The sequence below is a fragment of the Heterodontus francisci genome, chromosome 8 (genome assembly GCF_036365525.1).
Source record: "Heterodontus francisci isolate sHetFra1 chromosome 8, sHetFra1.hap1, whole genome shotgun sequence".
Classification (NCBI taxonomy): Eukaryota; Metazoa; Chordata; class Chondrichthyes; order Heterodontiformes; family Heterodontidae; genus Heterodontus; species Heterodontus francisci.
In genome coordinates this window covers 65836296-65848555 of record NC_090378.1, presented here as the reverse complement: position 1 = coordinate 65848555, position 12260 = coordinate 65836296, and the positions used below count along the sequence as shown (strand labels likewise).

Here is a 12260-nt window from a genome sequence, read left to right as displayed (position 1 = left end):
TATAAAAGCTTTTACAATCTGTTTTCATATTACTGGCTAGTTTGCTCTCATTCTATTTTTTCCTTTTTTATCCTTTGCTGGTTTCTAAAACACTCCCAATCCTCAGACTTGCTACTTTTTTTTTGCAGCATTGTAAACCTCTTCTTTTAATCTAATACTAGCCTTAACTTCCTAAGTAAGCCACAGATGGGTCTTGCTGAATTTTTGTTTTTCAATGGAATGTATTTTTGTTGATATTTTGAATTGTTTCTTTCAAGGTTTCTCACTGTTCATTTACTGCCATACCTTTTAGTCTATTTACCCAATTTACCTTAGCCACTTCACCTCTCATACCTACGTAATTAGCTTTGTTTAAGTTTAAGATTCTTGTCTGTGATTGAGTATGTCACTTTCAAACTTAACATGGAATTCAGTGGTATTATGATCACTATTTCCCAGTGGACCTCGTATTATGACATTACTATTTAACCCTGCTTCATTACACAAGTAGCAGCTGTAAGATATTAAATGCAGCAGCTCATTTAAATGGCTGGGGCAGACCACTACCCCTGATGACATGGAGGGGATGGGCAGTCTGTCCCCGGCAATGGTGACAGGCACCACTGCGCAGGCACTGATGACATTTTTAAAGGGCTTCGAGCCCTACATTGCAATTTAAATTTTTAAAGAAATACTCATTTTTTAAAAATACATAAAGTGATCCTGACCTTCTCCCCCCACCCCTCCCCACCGCCAATAAGCATAGAAGTAATTACCTGCCCTCTCCCCCCAAAAACACTTATCTTGTGCTGCCAACCTTTCCCCACCAAAGTTCAACTTTAAACATTACGTCATCCCACCACCCACTAGACCAATTAAATTAATCTGACCCCGCTCCCCACCTCCCACACTGAAAAAGCTACCTGCTCCCCACTCCCTACCAGTATTCCGCCTCGGATACCTGACAATGTCGGGCTGAGCCTTCCCAGCATCGGGGCCTGTGGCGGGCCTCTGCTGGAGGCATTTTCTGGCCACCCACCCTGCCCCCCGCCACGACGCCCAACATCGGGCGGGCTGTAAAATCCAACCCAGTATTAGATCTAAGAGATCTTTGTCCCTAGTCGGTTCCACGACATATTGCTCCAAGAAACAGTCCTGAAAACATTCTACAAACTCATCTTCTAGACCACACCTGCCAATTTCATTGTCCCAGTCTATATGAAGATTAATGACCCCCAAAATTATTAAATCGCCTTTGTTACCATCTCCAATAATTTCTTGTTTAATGCTCTGTCCAACGTTATAGCTACGGTTAAGGGGCCTATAAACTACTGCCAGCCCTGTTTTCTGATTCTTACTATTCCTAATTTCCATCCATACTGATTCTACTTTATGTTCGTTGGAGGCCAGATCCTTTTTCGCTAACGTCCTTATGTCATCCTTTCCTATTGGGGCTACCACTCCTCCTTTGTGATTCTGTCTGCCTTTCTGAAATATTGTGTACCCTGGAATATTTATTTCTGAACCTTGATCACCATGTAACCATGTCTCTGTGATGCAATTAGATCTAAATCATTTACCTCTATTTGTGCCTCTAGTTCACCTATCTTATTGCAGATGCTTCACACAGTCAGATAAAGAACCTTTTATTTCATGTTTTTACTTCTATTCCCTGCAATGACCTTATTTGCTAATATACAATTTTTGTTAAAGTCTCTGTCTCTTCCTGTCCCATTCTGTTTGCAGTTTCTGCAACCTTCTTAGCTTCTGAGCCTAAAGAGTAGGATTAGTCTGCACAAGCTGATTTCCACTTTAAACAGACCTAGCACAGGCGGGAACAAAAGTCCTATAGCAATGGGTGAGAGGCAAGATGGCACTGGCGGCCGCAGCTTCAATCCTGCATGTTGGCAGCTCAGTACTATGGGTCGTTTGACTGCTGACCTGAGACAACAACATCATCTGGCAGCACCCTGTGTGACCAAACAGCCTTCTCTTGAGATAGCACTGCTTGATCCGAATGGAGATGGGCCGAGAAAAGGTGGCCCAAACATTGCTTGTCTCAACCCCACCTGGTTGGCCAACGGCATCACTTACAGCGGTGCAAAAGAAAGAAGTAAAAAATACAAAAGCAAAAAGAGACAAAATATCTTGAAAGTTGCAAGCTGGAATGTTCACGCAATGTCAGATTCAGATGACCACAGACACCCTGAAAGACGTTCCGCACCCGTAGCCAGAGAGCTCGGCCGGCTGGACATTGACATTGCATCACTCAGTGAAGTTCACTTAGCAGAGCAGGGATCATTGACAGTGCAAAGAGCAGGTTATACACTTTTCTGATTAGGGAAAGGTAAAGAAGAATGATGCCTCTCAGGTGTTGGATTTATGATTAAGAACTCCATTGCCAGTATGTTTCAGAACCTCCCCACTGGTTTTGCTGATCAACTCATATCCCTACAGCTACTAATCCAGGACAAACAGTTTGCCACCATTATCAGCGTATACGCTCCTACCCTACAAGACGATATAGTTTTTTAAATTCATTCATGGGATGTGGGCCTTGCTGGCTAGGCAAGTATTTATTGCCCATCTCTAATTGTCCTTGAGAAGGTGGTGGTGAGCTGCCTTCTTGAACAGCTGCAGTCCATGTGGGATAAGTACACCCACAGTGCTGTTAGGAAGGAAGTTCCAGGATTTTGACCCAGCGACAGTGAAGGAATAGCGATATAGTTCCAAGTCAGGATGGTGTGTGGCTTGGAGGGGAACTGGCAGCTGGTGGTGTTATGTGCGAACATACGAATTAGGAGCAGGAGTAGCCCACTCGGCCTCTCGAGCCTGCTCCACCATTCAATAAGCTCATGGCTAAACTGATTACTGCACATTTCCCGATAACCTTCCACCCTCTTGCTTATCAATCATCTATCTACCTCTGCCTTAAAAATATTCAAAGACTCTGATTCCATTGCCTTTTGAGGAAGAGAATTCCAAAGACTCACAACACTCTGAGAGAAAAAATTTCTCCTCGTCTCTTTCTTAAATGGGCGATCCCTTATTTTTAAACAGTGACCCCCAGTTCTAGATTCTCCCACAAGGGGAAACATCCTTTCCACATCCACCCTGTCAAGATCCCTTAGGATCTTATGTTTCAATCAAGTCGCCTCTTACTCTTCTAAATACCAATGGATACAAGCCTAGCCTGTCTAATCTTTCTTCGTAAGAGAGCCTGCCCATGTTCCCATGCATTTGCTGCCCTTGTCCTTCTAGGTGGTAGAGGTCGCGGGTTTGGAAGGTGCTGTCTAAGGAGCCTTGCTACATTGCTGCACTGCATCTTGTAGATGGTACATACTGCTGCCACTGTGCGTCGGTGATGAAGGGAGTGAATGTTTGTGGATGGCGTGCCAATCAAGCGGGCTGCTTTGTCCTGGATGGTGTCGAGGTTCTTGAGTGTTGTAGGAGCTGCACCCATCCAGGCAAGTGGAGAGTATTCCATCACACTCCTGACTTGTGCCTTGTAGATGGCGAACAGGTTTTGGGGAATCAGGAGGTGTGTTACTCGCCACAGGATTCCTAGCCTCTGACCTGCTCTGGTAGCCATGGTATTTATATGGCTACTCCAGTTCAGTTTCTGGTCAATGGTAACCCCCCCTCCCAGGATGTTAATAGTGGGGGATTCAGTGATCATAATGCCATTGAATGTCAAGGGGGGATGGTTAGATTCTCTCTTGTTTGAGATGGTCATTGCCTGGCACTTGTGTGGCATGAATGTTACTTGCCACTTATCGGCCCAAGCCTGGATATTGTCCAGGCCTTGCTGCATTTCTACACGGACTGCTTCAGTATCTGAGGAGTCGCGAATGGTGCTGAACATTGTGCAATCATCAGTGAACATCCCTATTTCTGACCTTATGATTGAAGAAAGGTCATTGATGAAGTAGCTGAAGATGGTTAGGCCTGGAACACTACCCTGAGGAACTCTTGCAGTGATGTCCTGGAGCTGAGATGATTGACCTCCAACAACCAGAACCATCTTCATTTGTGCTAGTTATGACTCCAACCAGCGGAGATTTTTCCCCCTGATTCCCATTGACTCCAGTTTTGCTAGGGATCCTTGATGCCATACTTGGTCAAATGCTGCCTTGATGTCAAGGGGAGTCACTCTCACCTCACCTCTTGAGTTCAGCTCTTCTGTCCATGTTTGGACCAAGCTGTAATGAGGTCAGGAGCTGAGTGCCCTGGCAGAACCCAAACTGAGTGACCAAAGAAGGCTTCTACTGTGACCTGCATAACCTTCTACTGAAGATTGACTCCAAGGATAAGCTCATCATACTTCGAGAATTCAACACAAGCGTTGGGTGTGACCAAGAGCATTAGCAAGGTGTCTTGGGCAAACACAGCTTTGGCAACTGTAATGACAATAGTCGACTTCGACTGGAATTCTGCATGGAGCATGAACTTAACATCACCAATTCTCTATTCTGGCAGAGAGCCAGATTTAAGATCACCTGGAGGCATGCACACTCAAAGCACTGGCACCTTTTTGTGCACTGTGATGTACGGGACCTACTGTACACCAGAGTTATACCCATTCTGACTGTTACACTGACCACAGGCTGATTCGAGCGGACATTGGCTTCAGAATCAAACCATCACCCAAAAAGAATGGCCCACAAAAACAAAACTACAAGTCCATAGTCTCTAACTATGGAGGGGGAGGGGGTGGCGTAGTGCGTAGTGGTATTGTCACTGGACTAGTAACCCAGAGACCCAGGGTATTCCCTTGGGGACATAGGTTCGAATCCCACCATGGCAGAAGGCGGAATTTGAATTCAATTAATAAAAAAAATCTGGAATTAAAAAGCAGAAGGGACATGTATATGGCGGATCATATCAAACAACATGTCCACCCAGCCCATGCTTGCAAAGCTCAAAACACAGTGTCCAACATTAGATGTGATTCCGCAATTGGACAACATTTGCGAAATAATCCTCAGTGTGCTAAGAATTACGGTGACAATCAATTTAAGATTGTCAGTAGGGCTTGCAGTGTGGTGCATTTGCACATACTGGAAGCTACATATATTAATACACAGGGCCCTGTTCTTTGCAGACAAAAAGAATATGTACAAACCTGTTTCAGCTGAACACAATAAGTGACGGCCATTCGCTGGTGCATTCCTCAGGGCAATGCCTTGACCAATCAGAGTCAAGCTGCCTGATTTAAATTTCAAACAAAGCTTGGCAGTTCGCTGTCAGTGACTGTAAACTGGTGCATTTTCCATGGCAATGCCTCTACCAATCAGAGTTCACTTGCCAACCAATCAGCACTCTTTTCTCATGCAGTATAAGTTGTTGCTTTCCCTTACATTGGTTATTCTTACAGATTGTCCTGATGAGTGCAAGATGAAAAGTTTTGACAACATGTCAACCTCTACCAACAAGAAGGACAAGGGCAGCAAATGCATTGGAACATCACCACCTGCAAGCTCCCCTCCAAGTTACACACCATCCTGACATGGAACTATATCGCCATTCCTTCACTGTCGCTGGGTCAAAATCCTGGAACTCCCTTGCTGACAGCACTGTGGGTGTACCTACCTCATGTGGACTGCAGCGGTTCAAGAAAACAGCTCACCACCACCTTCTCAAGGGCAATTAGGGGTGGACGATAAATGCTAGCCTAGCCAGTGACGCCCACATCCCATGAATGATTTTAAAAAGTCTCTATTTTCAGCAATACTCAAGTTCTGTACTACTAAACAACTATATTTCAGTTAGATTTAGCACAGTTATGGAAAAGGACAAAATAAAATAGGAGTAAAGGGTCTAAATTGGGGGACAGCAAATTTTACTAGATTGAGATGTGATTTAGCAAAACTGGACTGGAAACGGTTACTTGAAGATAAATTGGTGTCAGAGCAATGGGAGGCATTCAAGAAGGCAACTCAAAGGTTTCTGGGTAAACATATCCCCACAAAGAAAAAGGGTGGATAGCCAAATCTAGAGCCCCCTGGATGACAAGGTGCATAGAGGGTAAGGTAAGACAAAAAAGGGAGGCTTATATCAGACACAGAACTTAACACTGCAGAAGTCCTAGAAGAGTATAGAAAGTGTAGGACTGAAATTAAAAGGGAAATTGAGAAAGCAAAAAGAGGGCATGAAAAATTACTGGCAAATAAAATTAAGGAAAACCCAAATATGTTTTATAAGCACATAAAGAGAAAGAGGATATGTAAGGAAAGAATATAGCCTATAGGCACCAAAAAGGTAAACTAAGTGTTGAAACGGAGGATTTGGGTAAGGTTCTGAATGACTACTTTGTGCCTGTCTTCATTAAAGAGGGGGCAGCTGATGATGTCATAGTTAAGGAGGAAGAGTGTGAAATATTGGATGGGATAAACATTGCAAGGGAAGACATATTAAAAGCTTTGATGTCTTTGAAAGTTAATAATTGCCAGGCCCAGATGAAATATATCCCAAGTTGTTTAAAGAAGCAAGGGAGGAAACTGTGGAGGCTATGAATATCATATTTCAATCTACCCTGGCTACAGGAGTGATACTGTTGTACCATTGTTTAAAAAGAGAGGAAAGGATAATCTGAGTAATTGTAGGTCAGTTAGCTTAACTTCAGTTGTGAGACAATTATTGGAATCAATTCTGAGGGACAGTATAAACCTTTATTTAGGAAGGCATAGATTAATCAAGGAAAGTCAGCATAGATTTATTAAGGGAAGACATGTCTGACTAATTTGATTACATTTTTTGAGGAGGTGACAAGTCAAGTTGATGAGGGCATTGCAGTGGATTTTAGCAAGGCTTTTGCTAAGGTCCCATATGGCAAGCTGGCCAAAAAAGTAAAAGCCCTTGGGATCCAAAGGAGAGTGGCAAATTGGATCCAACATTGGCTTGGTGGCAGATGGGTGCATTTGCAACTGGAAGGCTGTTACCAGTGGGTTCTGCAGAGCTCAGTAATCGGTCCTTTGCTTTTTGTAATTTGTATTAATGGTTTAGATTCAAATGTAAGGGGCATGATAAAGAAATTTGCAGATGATACAAAAATTGGCCACGTGGTTGACAATGGGGAAGAAAGCTTTAGACTACAAGAAGATATGGATAGTTTGGTCAGTTGGGCAGAAAAGTGGAAAGTAGAATTCAATCAGGACAAATGTGAGATAATGCATTTTAGGAGGTGCAACAAGACAAGGAATTACACAATAAATGGGAGGATACTGAATAGTGTGGAGGAAAAGAGGGACCTTGAAGCAAGGAGGTTATGTTCAACTTGTATAAGACACTCGTCCGGCCTCAGCTGGGGTATTGCATCCAGTTCTGGGTGCTGCGCTTTAGGAAGGATGTAAAGGCGTTAGAGATACTAGGGATGAGGAACTTCAGTTACGAAGATAGATTGGAGAAGATGGACTGTTTTCCTTGGAGAAGAGAAGGCTGAGAGGAGATTTGATAGAGGTATTCAAAATCATGAGGGGTCTGGACAGAGTAGATAGGGAGAAACTGTTCCCACTTCTGAAAGGATAGAGAACGAGGGGGCACAGATTTAAAGTAATTGGTAAAAGTAGCAATAGCGACAGGAGGAAAAACTTTTTCATGCAGCGCATGGTTAAGGTCTGGAATGCACTATGAGTGTGTGGTGGAGGTCGGTTCAATCGAGGCATTCACAAGGGAATTAGACAGTTATATAAAAAGGAAGAATGTGCAGGGTTACGGGGAGAAGGCGGGGAAGTGGCAGTAGGTGAAATGCTCATTAGGAGAGCTGGTGCAGACACAATAGGCCGAATGGCCTCCTTTTGCACTGTAACAATTCTGTGAAATTTTCTGTGAAATTCTGTATGTCCACAGATCCTTAAAGGTAGCAGAATAGGTTGATAAGGCAGTTTAGAAGGAATATGGTATGCTTTCCTTTAGTAGCTGAGGATTAGAATATAAGAGCAGAGATGTTGTGCCAGAACTGTATACAACACTAGTTAGACCATGGCTTGGGTACTGCGCACAGTTCTGGCCACCATATAACAGGAAAGATATGATTACATTGGAGAGGGTACAGAGGAGATTTATGAGGATGTTGCCAGGACAGGAAAATTTTAGCTATGAGGAAAGATTGGATAGGCTGGGGTGTTTTCCTTGGAACAGAGGAGGCTGAGGGGTGGCTTAATTGAGGTGCATAAAATTATGAGGGGCCTGGATAAATTTGGATGATCTATTTGCCTTAGCAGAGGGGTCAAAAACCAGGGAGCATAGATTTAAAGTAATTGGTAGAAGGATTTAAAGTAATTGGTAGAATGATTAGAGGGTAGCTGAGTAAATATTTTTTCACCCAGAGAGCAGTAGCGACTGGAACTCTCAGCCTGAAAGTGTGGTAGAGGCAGGAACTCTCACTACATTTAAAAATTCTTGGATGTCTACTTGAAGAGCCGTGCATTACAGGCTGTGGACCTAGCGCTGGAAGATGGGATTAGGCTGGGTATCTGTTTCTCAACCAGCACAGACACGATGGGTTGAATGGCCTCCTTCTGTGTCATACATTTTCCATGATTATTATAATTTCTATATGGGTACAATGTTGCTCAAATATCCTCCTTTTCAGGTGAGTACTAATTAAATCTGGATCCCACAGCTCCAAAGCCACAGGCTGCCTTTTGCGTGGCTTCCACTGTGAAGATGGGCAAATCCTTACCTATTTCTCCATCCTCCAGTTCTGTCAAGTAAATTACTCAATGCCACATCCTCATTGACATAATCTAATTCCTCCCAGGTGAAAGTATCTGAGCTAGTGTATGGGAATGAGAAAGCAAATAACACAGGGCATAAAATCAAGGAGGCTCTGGAAGAGGAATAGAGCAGGATTTTGCTTCTGGGACTCCTGAACAGCCTTATCCTCACCATTTTCTTCCTTCACACAATCATCGCCCATGAGGATGAATTTTCTTCCTTTCTACCCTTCCTCTTCATCATCCTCATCTTTCTCTTCTTGCTGTGATAAATGTGCAGGAAATAAGGTGCATCAGCTAAGAATGAGTGAGCATTATGCCCATTCCCTTGAGATTAAGGTGACAGATAAGGGAGTGGAAGTTTCTGGCATGTGCTTCTTCACAAGGTTGCCACTGTTTTAGGTGTTCATCCACTAACCTACCACCTTTACACTCTCACCATCTCCCACTGCTAGACCAGACTACCTCTCCAGCTGCTTCATGGCCAGCACTCTGACGTCCAGAATGTCCCCTTTCTCAAGTAGTGCATGAAAGCTTCCAAGATTGAGGGAATCGGGTCGTTACTGGCAATTGAGGAATGTATCCCCAATGGTATCAGGCAGCTGATGTAAAAGATCTGCTGGTGTCAACGTGTTAAAGTAGGGGAAGGGGATGTAAAGTTCAGCCTGCATGTAATGGCTATTGGGGTAATAGCAAAACAGGCTGTAAGATGCAGAGTTAGTGATCCCTTTTACCACATGGTTTGAAGGGTGACTGTGCAGCTATTAATTATAGAGATTGAATTACATGTTGTGCTGGCTCAGGAATGTAACATTAGCATAAATAACCCTAGTGAAGTACAAGGCCGCTACTTTGGTTGGTTTGCACATGGTGTACATTTGCTTTCCCAAATGGATTCAATTATATTAGCATGGGCCAAGAATCAAATCTGAAAGGTGACCTGGAAAGTTAACTCTATTTCTCACTTCACAGATGCTGCCTGACCTGCTGAGCTGTTTCCAGCAATTTCTGTTTTCAAATCAACTCTAGAACTAATAAACAAATCCTAATATAGATAGAATAGGATAGAAACCATGAAAGAGTTTCTGAAGTGTGGTCGTAATATCATAAGGTTTAGATTATCTATAGAAAAGGACAAGGAGCAATCTAGAGTAAAAATGACAGATGTCAGGTTGATAATACAATTGAGAACCAGGCTGAAAATAGAAAGTTCAGAGGGGAAATGCAAAAGGAAATGACAGGGGCAAAGAGAGAATATGAGAAGAGACTGGCAGCTAACATGAAAGGGAAGCCAAAAGTCTTTTCTGGACATATAAATTGTAAAAAGATAGTAAGAGGAGTGGTGGGGATGGTTAGGGACCAAAAAGGAGACCTATGCATGGAGACAGAGGGCATGGCTGAGGTACTAAATGAGTACTTTGCATCTCTCTTCACCAAGGAAGAAGATGCTGCCAATGTCATTTTGAAAGAGGAGTAGTTGAGATATTGGATGGGCTCAAAATTGATAAAGAGGAGGTACAAGAAAGGCTGGCTGTGCTTAAAGTTGATAAGTCACAAGGATCAATGGGATGCATTGAAGAATGCTGAGGGAAGTAAGGGTGGAAGTAACGAAGGTACTGGTAATGATCTTCCAATCATCCCTAGATATGTGTATGGTTCCAGAGGACTGAAGAGTTACAAATGTTACACCCTTGCTCAAAAAGAATGTAAGGATAAAGCCAGCAACTACAGGCCAGTCAGTTTAACTTCAATGGTGGGAAAGCTTTTGGAAGCAATAATCAGGGACAAAATTAACAGTCAGTTGGACAAGTGTGGATTAATTAAGGAAAACCAGCACAGATTTATTAAAGGCAAACTGTGTTTAACTAACCTGATTGAGACTTTTGATGAGCTAACAGAGAGGATTGATGAGGATATTGTGGTTGATGTGATGTACCTGGACATCAAAAAAGGTGTTTGACAGAATTTGACATAATAGACTTGTCAGCAAAGTTGAAGCCCATGGAATAAAAGGGACAGTGGCAGCATGGATACAAAGTTGGCTGAGTGACAGGGAAGAGAAAGTGGTGGTGAACAGTTGTCTTTGGGACTGGAGGAAGTTATACAGTGGTGTTCTCAGGGGTTGGTACCAGGACCACTGCTTTTCCTGATATATTAATGACTTATAATTGGATGTAGAAGGTGCAATTTCAAAATTTGTAGATGACACAAAACTTGGAAGTATAGCGAACTGTGAAGAGGATAGTGATAGACTTCAAGAGGACATAGGCTGGTGGAATTAGTGGACACGTGGCAGATGAAATTTAATACAGAGAAGTGCAAAGTGATACACTTTGGTAGGAAGAAAGGAGAGGCAATATAAACTAAAGGGTACAATGCTAAAGTGGGTGCAGGAGCAGAGGAACCTGGGGTTATATGTGCACAAAAGGTTGAAGGAGACAGGGCAGATTGAGAAAGTGGTTAAAAAGGCATACGGGATCATGGGATTTATTTATAAAGGCATAGAGTACAAAAGCAAGAACGTTATGATGAATCTTTATAAAACACTGAGACAGTCTCACCTGGAGTATTGTGTCCAATTCTGGGCACCAAACTTTAGGAAGGATGTGAAGGCTTTACAGAGAGTGTTGAAAAGATTCAGGAGAATGTTTCCAGGAATGAGGGACTTCAGTTACTTAGACTGGAGAAGCTGGAGATGCTCTCCTGAGTGGAGAAGGTTAAGAAGAGATTTGATAGAGCTGTTCAAAATCATGAAGGGTGTAGATAGAGGAGATAGAAAATAAACTTCCCATTAATGGAATAGTTGAAAACCAGAGAACACCGATTTAAACTGGTTGGCAAATGAATCATTTGGCGATATGAGGAAATGCACTGCCTGGAAGTGCGGTGGAGGCAGATTCAATAATGTCTTTCAAAAGGGAAGTGGATAAGCACCTGAAGGGAAAAAAAATTCAGGGTGGTGGGGATAGGACAGGGGAGTGGGAGTAGCTAAATTGCTCTTGCAGAGAGGTAGAATGAACTCGACAGGCTGAATTGCCTCCTCGTGTGCTGTAACCATTCTATGATTCTGTGAAACCTTCCTGACCTCTCATGTTCAATTTCATATTAGGCAGTGGATTTACGAACTGATCCATTAGAGCTAACCACTACTTAAATCTGTTTTACAATGTACTGCAGCATACTGAATCTTCCCATATTTATATCAGAATGTTGTGTATTGCTGTTCTTACACTTACTACCTTGTTTTCCTTTCTTTTCAACTCAGTTTTGTGTGAGAATAGAGAAGAATCCTGGTCTTGGCTTCAGTATAAGCGGAGGAACAAGTGGACAAGGGAATCCATTCAAGCCGTCTGATATGGTAATCTTAAACAAGTAAAAAGGTGTAATTGCATTTGTACCTGATCACTTACAGGCTACAGTAACATTTCACTACCCTCCATAGGTTGATGCCAGCTATCAAAGGATGAGCAGAAGTCAGCTACAGATGGTAAAGGGAAATGGTGTAAGTCAGTGAAGTTGGTTCTTCGTTAACAATAAATGGCATGTTTTTTAATTCTCCCCAAA

At 42.8% G+C, this 12260-nt stretch overlaps 1 protein-coding gene across 1 annotated transcript in view; it reads left to right on the top strand.

Annotated features, from left to right (window-relative positions):
• lrrc7 (leucine rich repeat containing 7) overlaps positions 1-12260 on the top strand; it is a 278045-nt gene that overhangs the window by 254217 nt on the left and 11568 nt on the right. The window contains exons 21-22 of the mRNA XM_068036431.1: positions 11962-12054; positions 12139-12198. Of these exons, the coding sequence (XP_067892532.1) occupies positions 11962-12054; positions 12139-12198 (153 nt within the window). The remainder of the gene's footprint in view (positions 1-11961; positions 12055-12138; positions 12199-12260) is intronic.